This window comes from Bos indicus, chromosome 10, assembly GCF_029378745.1.
Source record: "Bos indicus isolate NIAB-ARS_2022 breed Sahiwal x Tharparkar chromosome 10, NIAB-ARS_B.indTharparkar_mat_pri_1.0, whole genome shotgun sequence".
Taxonomy (NCBI): Eukaryota; Metazoa; Chordata; class Mammalia; order Artiodactyla; family Bovidae; genus Bos; species Bos indicus.
This window is the reverse complement of record NC_091769.1, coordinates 58491611-58517508: the sequence shown is the minus strand read 5'-3', so window position 1 is coordinate 58517508 and position 25898 is coordinate 58491611. Positions and strand designations below refer to the sequence as shown.

At 38.8% G+C, this 25898-nt stretch overlaps 1 protein-coding gene across 3 annotated transcripts in view; it reads left to right on the top strand.

Annotated features, from left to right (window-relative positions):
* The first annotated feature begins 2632 nt into the window (after positions 1–2632).
* SCG3 (secretogranin III) overlaps positions 2633–25898 on the top strand; it is a 37899-nt gene continuing 14633 nt past the window's right edge. The window contains exons 1-10 of one of the 3 annotated variants that reach the window (XM_070797543.1): positions 2633–3051; positions 3720–3772; positions 4269–4314; positions 4409–4624; positions 9176–9318; positions 10381–10530; positions 13874–14051; positions 16534–16650; positions 21239–21322; positions 23039–23176. In XM_070797543.1, coding sequence (XP_070653644.1) covers positions 2961–3051; positions 3720–3772; positions 4269–4314; positions 4409–4624; positions 9176–9318; positions 10381–10530; positions 13874–14051; positions 16534–16650; positions 21239–21322; positions 23039–23176 — 1216 coding nt within the window. In that variant the 5' untranslated portion in view covers positions 2633–2960. The remainder of the gene's footprint in view (positions 3052–3719; positions 3773–4268; positions 4315–4408; positions 4625–9175; positions 9319–10380; positions 10531–13873; positions 14052–16533; positions 16651–21238; positions 21323–23038; positions 23177–25898) is intronic. The other 2 variants (XM_070797544.1, XM_070797545.1) reach the window with 2 other exon arrangements.

Here is a 25898-nt window from a genome sequence, read left to right as displayed (position 1 = left end):
GTGACTATATCTTACTTATCTTTGTATACTTGGCAATTATCTTAATACCTGGTACATTCTGAGTGCTCAATAAATATCCCTTAAGTGAATGAATGAATAAATGAAACTTAGGATTACTCTACTCATAGACCTATGCTGAGTCTGATAAAAAAAATCCATAAGACTTAGAAATGTAAATTAATTCATGCCTTAGAGTTTACCCCATGCTCCACAGTTCATTTGGTCAGAAACACACTCTTAGATTTAACACTTTGAGTGCAAATGACAGGGAAAAGCCAAATACTTTTTTCATTTTTGGCAAGCAATGCAATGTCCTCAATAGCCGTGAAAGTGAAAGTCGATCTACTCTTTGCAACCCCATGGACTATACAGTCCATGGAATTCTCTAGGCCAGAATACTGGAGTGGGTAGCCTTTCCCTTCTCCAGGGGATCTTCCCAACCCAAGGATCAAACCCAGGTCCCCACATTGCAGGTGGATTATTTACCACCTGAACCACAGGGGAAGTCCAATAGCCATCCCTTACCTTAGTTGTATCCTGAGACCCTCCCAACTGCAAACACACATTGTGGGGAAAGGCAAGTTAAAGGATGGGACATAGGATGGAGTGGAGCTCAGGGATTAGATCAGCGACAGAGTAAGTCTCCATGAATGGCTATTTCACCAAATTTTTGGTAATGTTTCTTAAAAGCTAAAAATACTTCATGACTTATTTTTTAGGCTGTGTCAAAACATTCCTGGCATAAAATGATTTGATCAAGGGACTTCCCTGGCAGTCCAATGGTTAAGACCCCGTGCTTCCAAGAAGGGGGCAAGAGTTGGATCCCTAACTAAGATCCCACATGCCGCACCATGAAGTTGAAAAAAACAAACAAAATGATTTTATCAAGACATGTATTCAACTGTTCTCCACAATTACATTGCAAAGTAAACAGAGCCTGCCACCTCTGTTTTAAAGAAGAGGAAAATAAGGAAATTTACCCTTCACTTGGATAGGATTTCAAATTGGGAGATTTAATTTTTTCAAATGCGGCCTACTGGGATACTAATGTTATGTAATTACTGCCAAGAAACAACTGTTTGCTTTATTTATTTATTGTAAAGTAAAAAAAAAAAAATAGCTTTATTGCTTTGCCAGGCAAATGGGGCATCAGGTGATGATGGGAGAACTGTGACCTTCTCTGGAATGAAGAGTGCTCCATCAAGTAGTTAACATCTTCAATTTGGTGGGGTTTTTAGTTCTACAGACGATCTCAAATATATTATGTGTTTCCCTTGAGGGGGAACCTGGACCCTGCCCCCAAGGCTGCATTACTGTTTCTTGACAACTATTTGTTTTAAAGTAGGTGCTAGATCCAAAGTACTCTTTAGATTCTTAAAGTATTTGAGTGATATCCAAACCCAAAGCCCTTCAGAATGAGGGAGATTTGTTTGTTAGCTTGCTTGCTTGTTTATTTATTTTTAGGTACTTGAACAACTAACTTGCTCCTTGAAAAGCAGGGATACAGAAATCAAAGGCCTGATTGTGCTGAATTCTTCTCTGTGATCATTATTCAGACTAGTTCCCAGCATGCCACAGTCCAAAGGAAAGGGTCCAAGATCTGTTTAAAACTCAGAGACTAAACAACTTACTCAGCACCCTGCTCACATTATTAGTGTTGCTTGTATTCATTATTTTAAAGTCTTTTTTTGCTAGCTCCTTTCATGCAATAATCTTAGGCTTCTGGAAATATTCTCGAAATATAGGAAGCACCTCCCTGACCTGGTTATGATGAAAAATGCTTTTCATGACTATCCCGTCTCTTCAAGGAACCTTGAAACAACCAAGTTCTTAGACATAATTGAATCCCAGGGAAGAATTTTACAGAAGTGCAGCTTCCTCCCCCCCACCCCCATCCCATTTCCCCTTTTTCCTTTCTTTCTTTGAAGAGGGGTTTCCCATCGTGAGAAAGGGAAATTTTTTTTATCGAAATTGGCTCCTCCTGCTGCTCACCTACCCCTGAGTGTTGAGGATATTCACTCTTAGGGGAACAAGCAATGGTGTGTGTGGGGGGGGAGGCAATGGTGTGTGTGTGTGTAGGGGGGGGACAGGCAATGATGTGTGTGTGTGTGTGTGTTCTGTTTCAGCATCTAGGAGAGTGACTGTGTTGCAGCAATCTATTTGAAAGAACGTTCCCTAAATATCCCAATTAAAAAGACTCCATAGAGCTGAGACAAGAGCACCAAGAGAGCCCTGGTATGTCAACCCAAATTACAAAAGGCACAGCTTTTCTAAGAATATAAGAATTATATCTGTCTTTTAGGTACAGACAGTGGAATGGAAAGGACTTTTTGGAGAAGATATCCCAGAATAATTTCAAAGCAGAACCCTTTGCCTAAGGTTATCTAGCTTTCCTTAACAGGTGCACAGGCAGAGAAGGCACTTGGTCCCTGAGGTAACATTTACTTGCAAGGTTAGGACATGATGTCCACGACCCTGATTGCAGGATCAGCCCTAGGACTGCGGCACAGAAAATACGCTAGCCCGTCTGTCGTCCCTCCCCCGCTTCCATTCGTGGAGAGAATTGGAGTAGCTTTGGAGTTGCTGACGCCATCCCTTCCCGCCTCTGACTCTCAGAGAGCATGCGCTTCCATCCTCACTTCCTCTCAAGGAGGGAGCGAGAATAAGGCTACGCCCAAGCCGACCCGCTGCCCGCTCTTGTCACAGGAACTTCAGCACCCACGGGACGGACAGCGCTCTCCTCCACCTGGAGGAGACCTGAGTCCCGAGCGCCCACTGTCTAATTAATCCCTTTACTCCGGAGCCCAGCAGAGCTCCACTAGACGCAGATCCCCGCCACTAGCCCTCCCCGCGCCCACTCTCCTAGCTTTTCCTGTTTTTACTCCTCCTTTTCATTCATAACAAAAGCTACAGCTCCAGGAGCCCGGCGCCAGGCTGTTTCCGAAGCCAAGCGTGGAAGAATGGGTTTCCTTTGGACCGGCACTTGGATTGTGGTATTGATGCTCCACAGCAGCCCAATTCAGGCTTTCCCCAAACCGGCAGGTAGCCAAGGTACGTGGACCCTTTTCTTCCCACCTCCTTTCTATTTTGCTACGGAAGGTAAAGCTTGATATAATGCACGAGCTGTATATCACCGTGCCTCATTTTCTGATCACATGATATCCACGCACATTGACAAAGAAATCGGTTAGAACTTAGCCAGAAGACAGATTTTCCTCACTTTTTAAATGATAGAGCAGTAACATGGATTGTTTTGAAAAATCTTATTTTGAAATTGGGAGGGGGTGGCTTTTCCGTCTATTAAAGTGGTTTCGTTGTTTGTTTGTTTTTTTCCCTAGTCATCTTACAACCTTTCTCAGATTTTCTGTTCATAACATGTTCAATGTGTGATAAAAAAAAAAGCTTTTAATGTGCCAACAATTCCAATCCAAATTATGCTCTGTCTCCTTGAAAACAGCTGGTAAACCAAGTGTTAGAACTCTGTTAGATTTCTGGTCAGCAAAAAAAAAAAAAAAGTGTAATTCTATACACTGGGATAATAAGCAAGGCAACGCTGATAATCATTTTTATTGTATAATCTTATAATTTTTGTCAATATATATTTTTGTTTCACAGTCATCCAAAAATATTTCTATTTTCTTTTTTGAAGATTTTATTTAATGAGACACATTGTCTTTCGAATACACAATTAAATTTGCATTTGTGTGTGTTTATTCTAGACAAACCCCTACATAATAGAGAATTAAGTGCAGAAAGACCTTTGAATGAGCAGGTAGGTCAGAAGTAAATGTTATTTCATTTTATTTTAGTTATACTATTTAATGTAATCATGCTGTGACCTTTTAGCCATTTTGAATTCACAGACCTCAAAACTTAATAATAAACTGACTGAAATTATGATGGGAAATATAATTTTGGTAATTTCTGTATCCTGACAGTTGAATATAGAGAGTTCTGTATAAAACAAAGAGTTGACTGCATAAAAATCCAGTAAGCTCAACATCACATCCACTCTATTGTAAGATTTCTTAACTTATCAGAGATTTATCTTTTACCAATATTATCAGAGAAGGGAATTAATATTTATAGACCATTTGTTCTTTTATTTCATTTAATCTTTATGACAATACTTTGAGATAAAAAAATATTATTTATATCCTACAAACAATAAAACTAAATCCCACAAGGATTAAATTATTTAGCTATCATATTTGGTAAGTGGTAGAGCAATGATTTAAAACCGGGTCTATCTCCTGTTTGTTTCACAGATTGCTGAAGCAGAAGCAGACGAGATTAAAAAAACGTACCCTCCAGGTAATAAGAAATTAGTTGATGTTAATTTAAATAATGTAGGCCGTGAGAAGCTTAACTAAAATGGATGTGCTGGGCTTGGGGGCTTTTCTTCCAGAAAACAAGCCAGGTGAAAGCAATTTTTCCTTTGTTGATAACTTGAACCTGCTAAAGGCCATAACAGAAAAGGAAAAAAATGAGAAAGAAAGACAATCTGTAAAAATTTCCCCAAATGATAATAAATTGAATGTGGAAGATGTTGATTCAACCAAGAATCGAAGACTGATTGATGATTATGATTCTACTAAGAGTGGACTGGACCGTAAATTTCAAGGTAAATGAAGAAAAAGAATGTTTGCTATCTATTTTCTCTAATCTGTAGTTTCCCATTATAGGTAAGAGAAAGTCCTATACTTTGAAAATCTCTCTTACACACTCACAATCCTTTATTAGTCCATGCCCAAACTTAATTGATATCATGCACAATTCCAGCTCCACAGAAGCCCAGGTTTTATTGTCTCTTTAAAGGGTCCTTTGAGTTCATTTTAACATTCTAATTTATTTTAACTATAAATACAAAATATCATAACTCCCATATAATTAAATCAACAAAATACCTGACACACACAATTCAAGGTGAAATACTTATTACTCCCTTTCCAGTGTTCTCTTCCTAGCTATAGCCTGTCTCCCTAGGCATTCTAACCTTTCCATGGCTTCAGTTCCCATCTATATCCTGATGTCTCATATCACTAGCCAGACTTCTCTGAACTATAGACCGATAACTGTCTACCAACTTAACATCTTCCCTTTGAAGTCTCAGAAGCACCTCAAACTTAACATGTCCAATGTTAAACTCATAATTTCTGTAAACCTTATAATTTAGCCCTCTTTCCTCTAGGAAAGGCACTACTATACATCCTATTTTTCAAGACAAATCTAGGAGTCAAACCATTATTTTCCTTACCCCTCACATTCTAATCCATCAGTCGTATCATTTTTACTTCCTATGTGTCATCTCAATTTTTTTCCTCTGTTACTAATCACCTGCATCCTTTTCCAAGCTCCAATCATATCTCACTTGAACTACAGCATAATCTTTTAATGGATCTTCCAGCATTCGCTCTGACCCCCTCCAGCTTATTCATGTAGCAGCCAGAGTGATCTATTCAACACACAAACATGAGCATGTCACTCTTTGGCATAAAACCTGCTAATAGATTCCCATTTCTCAGGATAAAACCGAAAATCCTTAATGTGTCATCTACAGTCTTACCTGGACTGTCTACTTCTCTGGTTTATCCAGCACATGATCTGATAGAAACCTTGTTTCTTTCCAACATGGCACTGATCGCAGTTTGTAATTTTACATCCCTGAGTGTGACTACTTATGATTTATCTTTGTCTCCTAAAATAAACTGAAAACTCAGTGAGAGTAGAAAGACTATAGTCCCAGTGTCTGGAGCTCATGAACTGATAAATGAACAAATGCACAAATAAGGGAATACATGAGGGAGTAAATTAAATATTGTCCTGAGGCATTGAGATCTGCCTCAATTCCTCAGTGTGTCTTCCATTCTGAGTACTGGTTCTTAGGAGTGACTATAGATTTTCTTATGTGTCTTAATTCTCTTCCATGGGCCACAAGAGAAATATACTGATTATCTCTGCCAGAAAACAACTACTAATTAGACTTTTATAGGCTATCATAGCCTGAGGAGAATTGTGTTGTATATGTATGGGGTAGGGGAGATGGTCTATATTTTTATACATTTCATGTTGTGTACTACATGAAAAAGTTTTTTTGAATTCTACTCTTTTTAACCTAAAATATTTGGGCTAGCAATAAATGGGTACTGGGTATAGCTGCATGTGAAACAGATTCAACCACTTGGGTTGAGTTGACCGTTTAATAAAAATATAAAAATCATCTAATGTTTGTCTGTTTTTTGGTCAGATGGGTTGTGCATGCAGACAGAGGTAGATCTGTTTGTGATCTGATCACTAACTGAGCACCTTATTTTTAACATTGTTCAGCATTTTATTAACATCCCAAATAGATTCTAAACTATCAAATGCTAGGCTGATGGCTCTATGCTTGCCCTAGAGGTCATTTTAAGTCCACTTGAGTATATATAGAAGATTCTTGGAGAGAATGGTTTATGAGTAAATTGTTAATCTTCTCTCATACCCTGGTAATCCTGGAACCAGAAGGTTTGGGACCACCCAGGTGACTAGAGCCTCAGACGTGCAAACTTTCATCCAATAGAGAGGCCAAGGGGCCTAACTTCTGCAGGGCACTTTTACACCTTTAGGAAACCTCTGAATGAGCTTGTGCTGGAGAACCCAACAACTCTCCTTCTTGGTGTTTTCTGCAGTATGTGTGAGTTAGGATTTTTCCAAGTTTCTTTTAAGAAATATTGCTTTGGGGCTTCTCTGTGCATTCACCAAACAAATATTCATTGAGAAATTACTAATTATCAGACTATGAGCTAGACAGTAAGCTCTGTGTAGTTAGGGACCATGTCTAAACTATTTATCACTGTATTTCCAGTCTCAGCCCCTATTAAGACTTTAATACTAACATATTGAATAAATGAATGTTAAGTGCCATATTAGTTGCTGAAAATTCAAACTCAACTGGGCAGATGATGGAACAAGGCCCTTTTATATCCACTTAGAACTGGAGCTGCTTTAAAAAGTTATAAATGTTGAACTCATGTTTGCTTCCCCTCTGAGGTCTATATAGGAGGGTGAAATACCCCTTCATGAGCAGTAGAGAAGTCATTCTGAGTAATTCTTTCCATTGTGGAGGAGCAGGGGAAATCACAGAAGGCAAGGAGCATTGCCCCACAGTTCAGCTATTAACCCCGTCTAGCCAACCTGCACTAGGGGAGATCTGAATTCTTGGCTCCAGAGAATCCAGCAGTGCGGGGAGGAAAGAGGCTACTTCTTTAGAGTCTTGCTAATGTTCTCTCTGTAGTGAATTAAATGAACTTAAAAGCAGCTGTTGCAGTTATTTTCCAGCTTCAGCAGGCAATCACTATTCTTCCTTTTTCAGATCCCAAGGGATAAATGGGAAGGGAAATAAATTCTTCTGCCTTTCCCTAGGCCTGGGTAGTTTCTGCTATACTTACTCCCCAGAGTCTGACTTGCAACCCACAAATGGACAAATCAGACCTAAGTGACAGTGAATCTCTGCTCTGGAAAAAATGGATGAGGAACCCAATTTTCAGTCAGCCAGGAGGGCAGCTGATTTTACAGGGTTTTCTAAGGGACTTTCTTGCTTGTTAGTCACTCTCGTACATAGGACTCAAAGGCCTTGCAGCTTACTGCTTGGCCTGCGATTCAGCAATAATACACTGTCAGAGCACTCCCAGCCCTCCATGGGTAATCACCCTGCTCACTTTCCTAAGCTTTCTTCCAAACAACACAAAGATGATATTCTGCCTGAGGCTGCATACCCTTCCATCTTTGCAGAGTCTGGAAAAATCTATGAATCCCCACGAGCTACAGAAGAAAAAGATAGAACCAGAATAGAATTATGTACTAGGTTCTTCTTTCTTTGGGTGGATATGTTCAGAATTCTTTGGACAGAATTTGGCTAGGGATTCAATGTCTATTTTCTCTAGAAGATAACTGCAGTTCCTTTATTTCAGGTGCAAATCCACTGTCCATAGTAATACAACTACATTAACTTTTGTATGATACTTGGCAATTTAAAAGGTGCTTTTACATCTTATCTCATTTGGTCCTCAGAATCCCATGAAATACATGCTGTTAATAACTTCCTTTATAGTGGTCCAAGAATACATAAATAACAAGAGAGATCATTGGAGCTAAATTTCTGATCTTTCCAAGCTGCCTAGAGGTGACAAGAGGAGTTAAGTGCCTTGTAAACTTGCACATATGACTATCCTGTTCCAGGGGGTATAGACTGTTGCTCAATTGCTCAGTTGTGTCCAACTCTTTGCTACCCCATGGCCTGCAGCACTCCAGGCTTCCCTGTCCTTTACTGTCTCCCAGAGTTTGCTCAAACTCATGTCCTTTGAGTCAATGATGTAATATAGATTGGAAAAGACCAGTTGCTTCCTGGGAGTGCTCTGTGGGACATGGTGCCATTCTTCCTTGCCACCAACTCTACTGTATCCTTCCGTTTCCTCAGGATGGGCCCTTGCTTTAGTCTGGAGTGGTCCTGCCAAACGTACTCCCAGGAAAGCCAAGCACACATGTCAGCAAGCTTATCTGGAGAGGTTTCCATAGATTTACATACTGTATTGTGCAAATCTGTTATCACATTTTAAAAGTTTAAATTTCAGGGACATAAAATAAGTTCCTTATTCTCTGGAGAAAGAGCTGTCACATTAAGCTGCCTTACATAAAGGCGCCCTGATACCTGTTCACAAGTGAACAGTTATTCCAAGTAAGTCACAAAATCTTCAGTACATACTCTTTGATTCTGGGTGTGAGGCAGGTTCCCCCTCCCCCAGCCCAGGAATTTGCCTGCAAAGGGAATACATGTGCAGATAATACCAGCCTACTCCTTGTGTGGAAATGGAATATCAAATTATGTAATATATAGAAGAGTGCTTTGAACAATACGGCATATTATCTATTGGTATTTTACTTTTGTACTATTAGCACTAAAAATGTTGTCTTCAGATCTTCCTTTTATAATCGCATAAGAAGCTTTCAGAATTTCCATTACCATCCTAGATTCTTGAAGTCAAATTTTATTTCAAACCAAGAGTTTACATGGACAAAGCCTCACCTTAAGTATATTCCAAACATACCTGAGTGTACAAGATTCAAATTATAAATCTAATGTAATCCAAGAAACAGGCCTGTGATCACCACAATGTGAAGTTGTGATTGTTCTGTCTAGATGACCCAGACGGCCTTCATCAACTTGATGGCACTCCTTTAACTGCTGAAGACATTGTCCAGAAAATTGCTACCAGGATTTATGAGGAAAACGACAGAGGAGTATTTGACAGGATCGTTTCCAAACTGCTGAATCTTGGCCTAGTAAGTCATATGCATGAGAACAAACCAAATTCGTACAGTTTGGAACATGCTAAGAAGCCAAACCACTTGATTCAAAGAGCCAAATGTCTATAATGTGTCTACTTTATACCAGTCACCATGAGTTTCGAGGACAAGTAAGACTCCATTCTTTCCCTCTAGGAATTTATGCTTTAGCAGAGGCACTAGACAAGCACACACATTCTCACACTACAAGTTGTGTAAGAACCATCAGCATGATTTAGTATGCCAGAAGGTGGGTTATATCCAGTTAAGCAATAAGGAGAAGATTCAGAGGAGGAGGTGTTTGAAGTGAGTTTAGAAGGATGGTTAGGATTTAACCAGCAGAAATGTTTTAAAAATGTGTGAGCTGAGAAAGAAATAAGATGTGCAAAGCCATGCAATGATTGGGAAGCCCTACACAATCTAATCTGACCCTGACCCTGCCCCATCTTGGTTCCCAGGCACATTAACACAGTCCTGGCAGGCTTTGCTAAGTCACTTCAGCCGTGTCCAACTCTGTGCAACCCCATAGATGGCAGGCCACCAGACTCCCCCGTCCCTGGGATTCTCCAGGCAAGAACACTAGAGTGGGTTGCCATTTCCTTCTCCAATGCATGAAAGTGAAAAGTGAAAGTGAAGTCGCTAAGTCGTGTCAGACTCTTCGAGACCCCATGGACTGCAGCCTACCAGGCTCCTTCATCCATGGGATTTTCTAGGCAAGAGTACTGTAGTGAGGTGCCATTGCCTTATCCATGGCAGACTTTAGGAGGGCGCTAAATTTGCAGGTTTCAACAGTTGCCTACCATGACCTGCACCTGAGGGTTGAGAAACAACTTGAGGATTGTTTTCTGTGGGTTCCAACAGTAAAGACGGCCTCTTCCCAGGAGTGCTGGGCAGTCACTGTGACAGTCAGTGTGTACTAGGGGCATAAACAAGGGATGTTCAGAAGATGGACCAGAACATTCTCTTGTCTTCTAAAAATATGTGTTCAGCTAAAGAGTTTAGTATTTTTAAACCACAAAAATAGAACTAAGTTATATATATTTTGACTTTTTGTAACAGATTACAGAAAGCCAGGCACACACATTGGAAGATGAAGTTGCAGAGGTTTTACAAAAATTGATCTCTAAGGAAGCCAATAATTATGAAGAGGAACTCAATAAACCAACAAGCAAGACTGAGAGTCAGACTGGGAAAATACCAGAGAAAGTGGTAAGTATATGCAAATACATATGCATCAATTATATATGTGTGTATACACATGTGCATGGATGTGTGTACTTGGATTCGTATATAATTAATACAGTTCAGTTCAGTTCAGTCACTCAGTCGTGTCCGACTCTTTGCGACCCCATGAATCGCAACATGCCAGGCCTCCCTGTCCATCACCAACTTCCGGAGTTCACTCAAACTCACATCCGTCGAGTCGGTGATGCCATCCAGCCATTTCATCCTCTGTCATCCCCTTCTCCTCCTGCCCCCAATCCTTCCCAGCATCAGAGTCTTTTCCAATGAGTCAACTCTTCACATGAGGTGGCCAAAGTACTGGAGTTTCAGCTTTAGCATCATTCCTTCCAAAGAACACCCAGGACTGATCTCCTTTAGAATGGACTAGTTGGATCTCCTTGCAGACCAAGGGACTCTCAAGAGTCTTCTCCAACACCACAGTTCAAAAACATCAATTCTTCAGCGCTCAGCTTTCTTCACAGTCCAACTCTCACATCCATACATGACCACTGGAAAAACCATAGCCTTGACTAGATGGACCTTTGTTGGCAAAGTAATGTCTCTGCTTTTGAATATGCTATCTAGGTTGGTCATAAATTTCCTTCCAAGGAGTAAGCGTCTTTTAATTTCATGGCTGCAGTCACCATCTGCAGTGATTTTGGAGCCCCCCAAAATAAAGTCTGACACTGTTTCCACTGTTTCCCCATCTATTTCCCATGAAGTGATGGGACCAGATGCCATGATCTTCGTTTTCTGAATGTTGACCTTTAAGCCAACTTTTTTACTCTCCTCTTTCACTTTCATCAAGAGGCTTTTTAGTTCCTCTTCACTTTCTGCCATAAGAAATTTCTGCCATAATTAATACAATCCTTGTGTAATTAATACTTTAGCTGGTGCCAAATAAGATTTGGGGTATGTGAAATTTTTAGTCCACTTAAAATATATTTTAATGAACCAATGAGTTAAAAGATATAAATGAACTCCGCTTTGAAAATAATGTAAAAAGTCATGTTATATTACATAGTAAAGATTATGTCCTATACCCCAGAGTAAAATAACACATATTATGTGAAATGGTTATCTCACGTACAATTCATATAATCCCAGTGCACTGGATTCAAATGTTTCACAACTCTTGGTATCCAACTTCTGTTCACAGTGGATGTCATCATTTGCCCTCAACACCCCCCCCATAAAAAAAAAAAAAAAAACTGGATTGATTTGATATTTTTCCACACCAGCTTTTTTTAAACTTTCTATTTTGTATCAGGGTATAGCCGATTAACAATGTTGTGATAGTTTCAAGTGGGCAGCAAAGGGACTGCCATACATATACGGGTATCTGTTTTCCCCCAAACTCCACTCCCAGCCGGGCTGCCATATAACATTGAGCAGAGTTATCTGTGCTATACAGTAGGTGCTTATTGGTTATCCATTTTAAATACAGCAGTCCTCACCAACTTTTTATTCTGCAGAGCTAGTTGCCTCACGCTGCCGCTCCGTCTACCCTGTGCCCTTCCACCTGCTGCTTCCTCCTTCCATTGACTCAGGGGTCTGTGTCATCCTTTACTGAGATTTGTCATCCTGAAATCTTTCATCTCCCTGGACTCCTTACCTCTTCATCTTTTCTTTGGCCTTAGCCAAGCTACTAAAATCATTCACTCCTCCTCGAATTCTTTTAAACTTCTATTTGGAGCCAACCATAGGGGGTATAAGAGAATATCAAACTCCTCACCTCTCCTTTCATTTTCTTCACCAGAGTGCCCACACCCCATGACCCCTCATCCCCTCCAACACCTGATCACAAATACAAGGGAAAAGTGGCTTATGGACTTATGGTCCTGTTTTAGGGGAGGCTAGAGAACGGAAATTGGTATGAATTGTTCTGTTTTTACCAGCTAGGTTAAAAGCTCTCCTTTGTTCTCCCTACTTCCAATCTCCACCATTTATCATCTTTTAAAACAGCTTTGGAAGATCCATCTACCATAAAAAAATTTTCTAGACTTATCACATAACTCATGGCTTTCATTCAAGCTTACCAGTCTGAAGTAAAACTGACATAGCAATTTTCTTCCTTCACTCCCATTATGTACTCCTTACTTCTCACCTCTAAAATGTCCATATGCATTAATGAAAACAAAATTATTCTTCCAATAAATATTTATTGAGATACCAACTATGTACCAAGCACTGGGGTTACAATGCTCATTTAGAAAGGTATAATCCCTGTTTTCATGAAGCTTAAAGTCTAAAGGAAGAGGTAGATGGTCTTCAAATAGTCATGTATTTTAATTGCAACTGTGTTAAATGCTCTGAGAAAAGAAACATGGTTCTGTAAAACCTCATAAAAAAGGAACCTATCTTGGACTTAGGTTGGGGAGGCTTCCTGGAGGAGGTGACTTGAGCCAAAAACTGAAGTTAGGCATTAACTAAACTGAATAGGAATTAACAAGGGCAGGACTTGTTACTAACTGAATAGGAGTTAACTTGTGAGCATGAAAGGCAACCAAGAGAAGGATGTATGGAGTACCCAAATGACTGAAACCAGACAGTGTAGCTACTACGTATCTTTAAAAAAGATAACCTTGGCTACATCATGGAAAATGCAGGGATGGGAATACATCAGAAGGTAGTTGTGTACCAGTTAGAAGGGAAGAAGTTAAGGCAGCTTGGACTAGAGTGGGGCAGTGAAGCAAGAAATGTATAAATTTGGGATAAACTTAGAAAGTGTGGCCAATAAGGCTACTGATGGATCAAATGTAGGGAAATGAAGAGGAAGAGGCAAGCAAAGCTCTTACATTTCTGCCTAGTTCACTAAGTGGAGAATGGATCATTATGATAGGGAACATTTTCTACACATCAGGTCTGGGAAAAAAATCCTGTGTACCCTCCCAGACAGGCTTTAAAGTGTCACCCAGAAATCCCTAAGGTGTGACGTTCTGCTAGTATCAGACATTGTGACAGGCTTTCCTGTATCTTGGCACCATCCCTCTTGGTAGACTCTAAAACTCAAAGTTCATTTCCTTAGTGAAAGGCAATTTTATGAAAAAACACTCATGAGTATTGGTAAAGGGAAACCTGGCCAGAACAGGAACCTGCCTATTCTCCCTGGAGCAGGATTCAGGGTCTTCAGGTAAAGCACCTGTCTCTAAATCTCAATGCCCTTCCCATGTGACTTGATGCCCACATGCCTGGAAAAGAGTTTGATCTTGTGAAAGAAGAGGTGTTCGTGCACTTTAAAATTCAAGAGCATCACAGACGAGTGTCCATTAGTTCTAACAAAATGTTTATTTTGTACTGATTTCCGCCCCCCTCCCCACAACTGGAGACTCCAATGGCAGCAATTCAAGATGCTTTTACTAATGGAGAAAATGATGAAACAGTATCTAACACCTTAACCTTGACAAACGGCTTGGAAAGGAGAACTAAAACCTACAGTGAAGACAACTTTGAGGAACTCCAGTATTTCCCAAACTTCTATGCACTACTGAAAAGTATTGATTCAGGTAAACATTTTTTTCTGATCATGTGAAACAGAAACAGTAATTCCAGGAAATGTGTGGGTGGGTTTTTTTTTCTTCCTGTTTTCAGTTTCTAAATTCAACCGTCAATGACATATATTACGGCCTCGGGGAAAATGGTTCTCGTTGATTTTTTTCAAAAGAAGTGTACTAGTCATGGAAATATTTAGGAAAGGATAATCAGGAAAGGTGGGATTTCTGGATAATTTAATCTTCATGTTAACAGAGGGTGCATTTATTTGTTCAATAAACAGGTATTGAACACATGTTGTATTCCTGGTTTTGGAGAGAACCTTGTACCCATGTAGGGATGAATCAGAGAGCATTCCCAGCCTGACCCAGTTCAGCCAAAGATTTTATTGCAAACCTCTTTAAGGTTTTATTTTCCTCCTTCAGTAGAACAGTGTATGGAACATAATTTATTATTTTTAAATTATATAGAATTTTGCTTTTTAAGTATTTTCAACTTGTCTTCAAATGAATTGAAGTGGACTAATAAAGGTCAGGAGCTCAAAACGCACTTGGGAAATGATTTGCTTTTCTAAAAAATGAAATCCTTAATGTAGTGTTCTCTTTTCTAAGTGCACCAAAATGAGTTGACTGAAGATTTCAGTTCATGTTTATTTTTGGTTAATCTGCAAGGAGGATAATAATGTGCCAATTCTCTGTTGTTATTATCTAGATAGATGCCCTGTACTGACTTATGGCTTTTCTTCCTCCTATTTAAAGATCCATCCCCAGACTGAACATTCGTAATAAAGATTTCTGTAATTGTAACGTATTTTCCCAAAGTGACCTTAGAGTGAGCTTTCATTTCTGGAGAACATCCTTTTGTCCTTCAGTCCCAGACATTGACCAGATGGCACCCAGCCCCCCTGCTGGTGTCTGCAGGGCTTATGCATCTTGAGGGTCCATTCTGAGCCATCCTGCCCTATTGGTTGGCAGATACCCAGCTCAGAACCTCTGTCATCTTGGTGAGTCACTTCTTGTCAGTGAAGTGCATCAGCATGATACTAAATATTTTTATGGATATGACCTTGAGAAAATAATGTGACTGCTGAAGTTATCATTCACCTGCACTTCCCAGGACTTCTCTCCTCCATCTCTTCTCCCACCTTCCTCTCTCCCAAGTTTGTGACTTTTATATGGTAATTTTCAGATTCCATCGTATGAAATATTTTTTATTTTATGTGCTTTAATCTTTTCAGTTTCCTTGACCCCATTCTTTCTTGCCTTTATTTTTGTAAACTTTTAATTTAAATACTTATACTGAGGGCTTTGATACTACCCACCTTTTTCACTCAAGGTCTGAACCAATTGAGAAATAATTAAACAGAAAATGAAAGTATCTTCAATACTGATACACACTAGGTTGTAGAATGTAGCTTAGTGTGAGAACCAGCGGTGGGCTTGCCTATTCCCTACCCCTCAGTCTACCTCTCAGAACAGCTCTAGTCCTAAAATGGTTGGAGTTTATAAAATAGGCCTGTTTTCCAGGTCCCTGCCTTCCACTGTTGCAAAGCAGTGGAAAGGAGATTCCAAATGCCCATCAGTCAAGAAATGTAGACTGATGGCTGTTGGCTACCAGCCCCATCTGCGAGAAGGCTGAAAAGGTGGGGGGAAAGACTAGAAGAAGTATGTAGAGAAAATCCTTCATGGCAGCAAAAAGAGCAGGGAAGCTGTCCTCTAGCAACATAGGTTTTCTTTTCTTCAAGGAAATAGATTTTTTTTCCCCTGATTTTAGAATTAATGCAGCCACTGAACTACTGTAGAATCACTGGTCACCTTGTTCTATCAAGATACAGAACAGTATGTCAAATATGAAGTTTCCAAGAAACTGTTAACAGTGGTTAATCTATAGGAAGTTAATCTATAGTGGTTTTGCCCATAGGAACTAAGCATTGCGGGGAGGGGGAAGAAGAGAATATTGTGTTCACTTTTTACTTCTGTACCATTGGAATATTTTCATGATTTGTGTATATTCTTTGAAATGAAATCGAGGTTGAAGGCAATATATACTCCTGTTAAAAAGTCAACCTTGCATTTAAAAACTAAACATACATGTGTGTTCCTATTTCAAGTATTAAGCTTGATTAATGAAAAGAGGTCATTCTTGCCCTCAAAAACATAAGAGTAGAGAAGGGTTATTGGGTTACCAATCTTCTAACTTTCCTTTGAGTTTCTATTATTCCTGGTTGCAAACTTTATCAATAAAATATTCTAGATTATGGTAAACCTCTTTGGAAAAGTTATAACTACTCATTTGTGAAAAAATTAAGTATATCAGTACATTGTCCTATATTCCCAGTCATGATGTGGGCTTTTCATAAATGTATTTTAGCTATAAATGGCTTAGCTATAAATGTAGGGAGAACTATTTCAATAAGATGCTGTACTTCATAAATTAACATTAAAAGATGAAACTATATGCCACCATTAAAAAAAAATATTTTGTCCTTTTATATAGAAAAAGAGGCAAAAGAGAAAGAAACCCTGATTACTATCATGAAAACCTTGATTGACTTTGTGAAGATGATGGTAAAATATGGCACCATATCTCCAGAAGAAGGCGTCTCCTATCTTGGTGAGAGTCCTATCTCTTTTGTTTTCACAGTGGCTAGTTTTCTTTGTCCAAAATGAATGAGAGATTTGGGAATAATTATTTTACTAACTTGATCATTTATACCAAAATAGCCTGACTCATCTGGGTTACCAGAATTGCCCAGCTTGACAATGTATACAAATAAAATTAACCTGACATTTTCAGTTCTTTATAGATCCAGTTCAACTACAAACATTTCACATCTGTTGTACTCTGTTTTACTAACATTTTCTAATCATTTTCTCAGAGACAGAATTAAAATTTGTCTTTTTTTCAATTGTGTTCACATGGTTGGGAGTAAATGTCTTGATTTTAACCAGTGGGGTCTGTGTGTGGTGAGCACTGGACTGGGCAGCAGAAACTCTGCCTCCTGCTCCCAGCTCTGCCTCAGACCATGTCTGTCATGCCCAGGAGAGCATCCATCTTTCTGGACCTCAGTCTTGTATCTGTGAGATCAAAGACTCTGTTACCTATATCAGGGGCTGATAAACTATTGCTCATGGGCCCAATCTGTCCCATGACCTATTTTTGTATAGCACACAAACTAAAAATAGCTTTTACATTTTTTTAATGGTTGAAAAAAAGTCAAAAGAAGAATAGTATTTTGTGACATGAGAAAACTAAATAAAATTCAGACGTGAGCATCTGTAAATAAAGTTTTACTGGAACAGCCATGTTCCTCTGTTTTAGTGTTGACCATAGGTGCTTTTGTGCTACAGAGACAGTTGAGTAGTTGAGACTGTGTGGCCCACAAAGTCAAAAATATTTACTCTTTGACCCTTGATAGAAAATGTTTGTCGACCCTTGATTCCTTGAACTTTATAGATAAGCTGAAACAATCTTTGATTCTGCATTCAGGTTGTGAAAAGAAGAAAAAAAGCCTTTTGTTTTCCTGCTTTGTTTTAGTTAATTAACAAATACCACTCATCTTAGATGTCCTTTGGGCAAGATGAATTCAGGGCCCCTTACTCTGATCACTGACAGGGGATGGAGAATTAAATGGAAGAGAAAATATCATAGGACAGAGTAATCCAGAGTTATTCTGTATAAATGCCATTTTTTCCTACATGAAAACTAGTTTTACTCTTTTTTTCTGATTATAAAAGAATATATTTATCTTTAAAAAATAGTCAATGCAAAAAGATGCTAAAAAGACGTGAAAAACCACTCATAATACTAGCATCCAGGTAACATTCTGATTTATATCCTTCTAGATATTTTTCTGTGTGTACACACATACATACCTATGTCATTTTTTAATTTTTTCTTATTTTTTTTAATGGGCTTAAGTTACACACCATGCTTTGTGGCCTACTTTACTCACTTAATAGTAGATCAAAAACATTGTTCCAAATCAACCACTGTTTCATGTTAATACTTGGTGACTCAAAAATTCCACACGTAAGTCATTTATCCTATGAAAATAAATTAAATCTGCCACAAAGTCTTGTGTGCAAGCCAGGTATTTCTACTTTTTTTTTTTTCAATTTTTAAGATTTTATTTTTTCTTGGAAGTTGTGAACACTGAACTACAGTTTCACGAATCAGCAAGAACACTGATTCTTACCCTTTAAGAGTATAATTACAACAAATGAAGTATTTTTTTTTAATTGGGGTTTAGTTGCTTTACAATGTTGTGTTGGGTTTTACTGTACAGTGAAATGAATCAGCTTTATGTATACATGTATTCCCCCCCGACCTTGTTTTTTATTTTTATTCCACTATTATTTATAGGTATGCTGTCCAATGTGATAGTCACATATTGCTCTTTAAATTAACAATAATTAAACCTAAGCAAAATTTAAAATCTAGTTTCTCATTTGCTCTAGACACATTTGAAGGCCACAGATAGCCTATGGCTACCATATTGAATAGCACAGAAATGAGTATTTCCATCATTGCAGAAAGTTCTATTGGATAGCACTGGCTTATAGAAACAAAACAATGGAAATAATCTTGCTACCCCACAAGATTATTATTTATTCTTACTTAGACTAAATTTTATTTTTAATGTTTGTGTTTTTAATAATTGTATGTTTATAAACAATAAATATGGTTTAGAAAGACTAAGGGAAATGTTCATGATATACTGTTGTATGCTTAAAGCCATTTAGAACATAACCTTAATTCTGGTGTTAAAAAATGGATATCCTGGGAGGGGATTTATGTATACCTATGGCTGATTCATGTTGATGTCTGACAGAAAATAACAAAATTCTGTAAAGCAATTATCCTTCAATAAAAAATAAATAAATTTTAAAAAATGGACATACATACATAAAGTTGGAAAGAAATATACCAAAATATGATCTGAGCAAAATAAGTGTTATTTTTTCTTTACAATTTTCTTATCATTTTCATGTATAACTTTTACAATCAGAAAATGAGTTGTATGTAAAGAATTTTCTGTACAAGCATGTTGGCTTTTGGCCTCCACTGCCATGGAGGTATACTCTCAGACCCCTGAGAGCTCAGATGCAGCATGAGTAGAAGGGAGAGAATTAACTAACTTCTTCTCCTCCATCTCAGCATGTGACAACGATCAGTGGTCTACACTTCTGTTCCGGTCCCAACAGTATGTGGTGACTACAAAGGTTGCCAGCTGTGGTTGCTATTTCAGAAAAGAAAGCAGAAGGCATCACACAATAGAATATACTGATTTTCATCTCAAAAAGGGATGGGGTAGGGTAGAAGAAAGAATTTTCTTGAGGCGAAGTAACACAAATAATGGAATCTTTGTAGACTAATTGTAAAGAAATGCTTGTTTGCACATAGTCCTGTCCTACTAGTGAGATGGATATCTGACTGGTTAAATAAACTGAATACCAAGAGTATGGATTCAAATTCACTACTGCCTTGAAGTGGTCAGAGTCTAGACTCCTATCTGGTAACACCTACAAGATGTTACTCTAAAGAGCAGAATTAGGACAAAGACAAGAATACAGATTTTGGCTTAATATGAGTAGAGAAATTCTCACCCTTAAGACACTTAACATGATGGAGGACTTAGCTAACTCTTGGGAGTAATCATTTTGCAGAATATAAGTGTATCAGATCAGCATGTTGTATACCTTAAACTTACACAGTGCTCTATCTTAATGAAAATAAAAAATTTAAGACTAACAATAGAACTAGCTGCCTCATAGTGAGGGACCTGAGTGACAGAAATCCAACTGTTTGGCTTATGCAAAAAAGGAATTTATTTCCTTATGTAACCAAAAAGTCCGAGGGTGGGATAGTCTAGCTTCACGTTTGTGAAGCCCACCAAAGTGTGAGAATCCATTTCTTCTCCATCTCACTGACTCTCTGAATATTTATTCCACATAAGCAACTCCATTATGAAACAAGATGGCTGGCACAGCCTCAAGCTCACATCTTCATGGTATACCAATCCTCATGGAAAGAGAACATCTTTCTCCTAGAATTGCATCTCATTGGCCTGGCTTGAGTTATCTGCTTCTCCTAGAACTATAGCCCAAGGGATGGGGGAGGCAGACCTGGGTTATTCATGGATTGTAGCTCACCAGGCTCCTCTGTCCATGGATTTCTCCAGGCAAGAACACTGGAGTGGGTAGCCATCCCCTTCTCCAGGGAATCTTCCCAACCCAAGGATTGAACTGGGGTCTGGGCTTTCCTGTTGGCTCAGCTGGTAAAGAATCCTCCTGCAATGCAGGAGACCTGGGTTTGATCCCTGGGTTGGGAAGATCCCTTGGAGAAGAGAAAGGCTACCCACTCCAGTATTCTGGCCTGCAGAACTCCATGGACTATACAGTCCATGGGGTCGCAAAGAGTCAGACACGACTGAGCGACTTTCACTTTCTCCCATGTTGCAGGTAGATTCCTTACCATCTGAGCCACCAGGGAAGCCCATTCAGCCACCACTGGAGCCAAATATGCTGAGAGTGGGAGAGGTGTGGGCTTTCCAAAGGAAAATCAAGATGTAGTTACTAGGAGGCGTTGAGTAGACCAAAACCACAGGTGTTCAGTACAGTCCCCAACCCTGGATGTGTTCTAACACTGGCCAGAAATGTGGAAGAGACTTCTGCAACTGACTGACTAGGATGCTGAACTTGAGGACCTCTAATTAATGCCTTTCCATCCTGAGAGTCAATGATTTCCAGAAATATAATCCATATCAAAGCATCTTACTAGCAGTGTTTTGCTTTTTTGTTTCATTTTGGTTTTGGCTGCACTGGGTCTTCTTTGCTTTGTGCAGGCTTTCTCTGGTTGTGATGAGAAGGGGCTACTCTTCGCTGTGGTGTGTGGGCTTCTCATTGTGCTGGCTTCTGTGGTTGCAGAGCACAGGCTCTAGACACAAGAGCTCAGTAGTGTGGTGTATGGGCTTAGTTGCTCCTCACTTGTGGAATCTTCCTGGATCAGGGATTGAACCTGTGTCCCCTGTATTGGCAGGCTGATTCTTATCCACTGTACCACCAGTGAAGTCAACTAGCATTGTTAATATTGTGGAATTACTATTGTGATAATTGGGGTGAGATTTAAACATTTTTAGTAGAATTTTGAAATCATCTTTCAAGACATAACATTTTATTTCTTCTCCTCCCTCTTCCAGAAAACCTGGATGAAACAATTGCTCTTCAGACCAAGAATAAACTAGAAAAAAATGTTACTGACAATAAGAGCAAACTTTTCGCAGGTATGATTTTACTATTTATTTTCCAGCTTTTATCAAAATAACCCTTTTGAGGGGTAAATCATAAATGTCAGTAAATACTGGTAAAGAATTACAGATTTCAAAAAGTTTGAACATCTGAAATCCAACCATAGGATTAAGTAGCTATAACCTTGGCCAGTTTCACTACAGAATCCGATCCCAAGAAGCACTAAAAAGAAATGAAGGCTTTATTGAAGACTTTTAGGTGGTGGTTTGTGAATAAAGATGAGAACTGTGTCATGAGTTAAACAATCCTTTCTAAAATTCTCCTTTAGGTATCTTTTTCTCTGCCCAGATCACCATCACCCAGACCAGTGTCCTGGACCCTCTGTCCCCTCTCTGCTGTTCCCTTCCTTGCTGTCCCCTTCTCTCTCCTCTGGGACAGTCTGTGCCCTGTGTGGTGTGACTTATGCCCTTGTCTCGGTTTCTTCACCCCTGCATCTCCACCCATCACCCTGCTTAGCATGTCAAATGCCATGGGGTAGCCTTTCAGGGATGCAAGATGGGCAAAAAGAGAAAAGATTGCAAACTCTTATAATTTTGTGTATACTTTAATTTTGTGTCCCTACCACAGAGATTATGTACATATATTTGATATAATACATACCCCTTTAAAATGATGTTTTCAAGCAATTTTTAGTAACCTGGAAACATTGTTCCATAATGATGCTAATGACAAAAGCAAGGAACAAAATTGTACTACTAGGAAAAAATTACGCATCCAAAAATACGTATATAGACACACTACCCCACAAAACTAGTAGTGGATATTTTACAAAATGAGACAATAACTGATTTCTTTTTTCCTATTTTTCTGTAGTAATAAACCTTTTATTGGAAAAAAAGCTTATCACTAGACTGCTTGGTGTTCCCTAGTTTACTGACCACAGTAATGCATTACAGTTGTTTTCAAGGGGTTACTTACTTCATGGTTTGATTCTTTAATTCAATATAGCATTTTTAGAAAGAAATATAGGGTTTTTTTGGCCATGTTGTGTGACCAAATTGTGGGGATACTAATTCCTCAATTAGAGATCAAATCTTTGTCCCCTGCAGTGGAAGCAGGGGGTCTTACCCATTAGATTACCAGGGAAATCCCAGAAATACAGTTCTTTTAAGTGAGAAATGAGCAAGGATTATTATTGACAGCAAGGGTCCAACTTTCTTCTTTGTGTTAGGGTGACCAGGGGTAAAGAAGTGTGAAGAAAGAGGCAGGAGAGAAGTCCAGCCACAGCCTCAAACCCTTATGTGTTATTCGAACAGACTGTTCTTCAAAAATAACATTGAGGAGATGGGGCAACTGCAGTTATTTTCATTTGAAATCAAGACTCAGTACTTTGGAAACTGACATATCTCACTTGAATATCTTTGTTGATTAAAATAAGGAGAATAACACAGTGTGATAGAATGAAAAAAACACAACCAGAATCCAGAAAACTGGGAGTGGGGGAGTTGGCCCAGCTCTTCTGTCAACTCAGTGGCTTAGCACATCCCTTCCGCACATCTCTCCTCTCTTTGGGCCTCAGTTTCCTCTTCTGTCAAATGAGGAGGGAGAGGAATCAGACTAGGTAAATCAGTAAGATCCTTCCAGCTCAAAAAATGGTCTGACCTCAAACTATACTTTTTCAATAAAATTTATTTCTACACTTGGAATTAATACATGAAATAGGGTTATAACAGTGTACAATCTGATTACAGTGCCATCAGAGAAGAGTCATGAAGAAACAGACAGTACCAAGGAAGAAGCTGCTAAGATGGAAAAGGAATATGGAACCTTGAAGGATTCCACAAAAGATGATGACTCCAACCCAAGAGGAAAGACAGATGAGCACAAAGGTACGAAATTGACAATTAAATTGGGGAAGCAAAAACTTTCACTTGAAGTTTGATCCGAAAGGCAAACTCCCACCAAATCTGAGAAATTAGCACCATCTGTATAGAAAGAATTCAGCATGTGGTACTTTATTTGAATAGAAATCTTTTTTAATGGCCTTGAGTCTTCTGGGATGGCAAATTGGTTTCATCTTTTGATGGTCTTTAGTGTCCAGTGGGCTTCTGTGCTTGGGGAGAAACATTCATGACCATTTGTGCATTGCTCAATGTCTAGTTTCTGAACTTATAAATTAAGCAATTTTTATTTAAACATAATTGACACTCCTCTAAACAGTCATATACTACTTATTCAACAAAGTCATCAAAATTTACGGATTTAACAAAGCAGATTTGCTTAATCATTTATAGTGATTGCAACCTGAAACTTTCAAAAACTTGTTTAAAAATAAATCAAATATATCAAATTTTCTTAAATAACCTAAATACTTAAAAAAAAAAGCACTACACTAAACTAGCTAAGTAATTATAAAACCTGTTTTTATCCTTATACTTACACATTCCTGGGGTTCAGTTTTTACTCAACTCTAGTAAGTCTATATTGGAGAAGGAAATGGCAACCCACTCCAGTGTTCTTGCCTGGAGAATCCCAGGGATGGGGGAGCCTGGTGGGCTGCCGTCTATGCGGTCGCACAGAGTCGGACACGACTGAAGTGACTTAGCAGCAGCAGTAAGTCTATATAATCCTCCTAGGTTTTGAGACACATTACCATACCCTCAAAGAAAGATACTCTGTCAAGTTGCAAGTTCAAAATCATTAACCCCCAGATTTCAGGTCATTATGTGGGATCTGGATGCATAGTCCAGTGTTTTGAGCCCCTTTAATTACAAAGTGTTCTGGTTATGTCATGGAAAATTTCTATCTGTTTCTCAGATATTCTTTTTCTGAAACTCAGTGTCTTTACCAGAAGTTGTGAACAGATGGCTTAAACCTACTTTTTTTTTTTGTCATTATGATATATTGAACTCTTTGGTATAATTGGAACCTTGTTTATATCTTATCTGTATCTTATTAGTAGGGTCATCTAGAGGTTTCATTCCCTGGAAGCTGAGGGAATGGATCATTGCTCTATTGGGGGTGAAGGTAGCAAGGATGACATTCAACTATTTTATCATCTAGAAACACGTCATTGGGGTCCTTTTTCATTGTTTAGTACATATAATCCTAAGTGGCAATGAACTGACAGACTTTGCTTATTTCTTGCTGTAATGTAAGGCCACAAAAGCTGATCATGTTCTTGTGATATACTCTTTTTTTTTTTAACTTTTTATTTCGTATTGGGATATAGCCAATTAGCAATGTTGTGATCCTTTCAAATGAACAATCAAGGGACTCGTCATACAGATTTGCTGTTGTTCAGTCACTAAGTTGTGTCCAACTCTTTGCGACCCCATGGACTGCAGCACTCCAGGCTTTCCTGTCCTTCACTAACTCCCAGAGTTTGCTCAAACTCATGTCCATTGAGTCAGTGATGCCATCCAACCATCTCTTAGCTCTTAATTTTGAAGAGACTGATCCACATGCAAGTTCCCAATCTTTCCTGCTCATACAGAAACAGGTTCACATTCATATTTGTTAACAGACCCATGCTTAAAATGTCTGTGTATTAAGTAGAAAAGAAACTAGCTATTTATGTATTACCTTGTAACTTAATTAACAGCAATAAAAGTACAAACTATCTCTCTTATATTAAGAAATTAAAAGATTATACTACTTTCTTTGTTAACGTCCATGCATGCATGCGAAGTCTCTTCAGTCGTGTCCGACTCTTTGAGACCCTATGGACTGTAGCCCACCAGTCTCCTCTTTGCTAATATCTTATATTAAGTTTTTCCATTTTTGTAAGTTGTTCCAGTTGATAATAATGGTGATGATGATGATTTTTCTGTTTAAATTGGTGTAGCTTAGGCAGTAGGAACCCTGCCTCCAAGTTCTTCTGTCCCTTTTGCACTGTACCCAGTGGTTTTTAAAGCATCTATTCTCTCTAGCAACAAAAGCCTTTAAAAAAAAATTGAAGTATAGTAATTTGCAATGCTGTGTTAGTTTTAGGTGTATAGCAAAATATGTATGTACATTCTTTTCAGATTCTTTTCCATTATAGGTTATTACAAGATAATGACTATAGTTCCCTGTGATATACAGTAGGTCTGTATTGTTTATTTATACATATTAATAGTAGTGGGGGCTTCCCTGATGGCTCAGTGGTAAAGAATCTACCTGCCAATGCAGGAGACTTGGGTTGGACCCCTGGGTCAGGAAGATCCCCTGGAGAAGGAAATGGCAACCCACTCCAATGTTCTTGCCTGGAAATCCCACTGGGCAGAGGAGCCTGGTGGGCTATAGTCCATGAGGTCACAGAGAGTCAGACATAACTTACTGACTAAACAATAACAACAAATATAGTGGTGCATATCTGTTAATCACAAATTCCTAAACAGGCTATTCTAGAGCTACTCTGAAGTTTCCTGCCCCAGGACTTGAAATCAATTCTCCTTCAAAGAATTCTGGTTCCTTTATATAGAAAATATAGAAAATTAAACCTAAGTTATACAGGTTCAAATGAGTGGTGATGTTTGCCAAGGGTACTGCAAGTATTTCAGTTGCTCGGACTTTTTGAGACAGGGCCAAAAAAGAACTTTTTCTTAATATATGAGGTTCATGTTGATC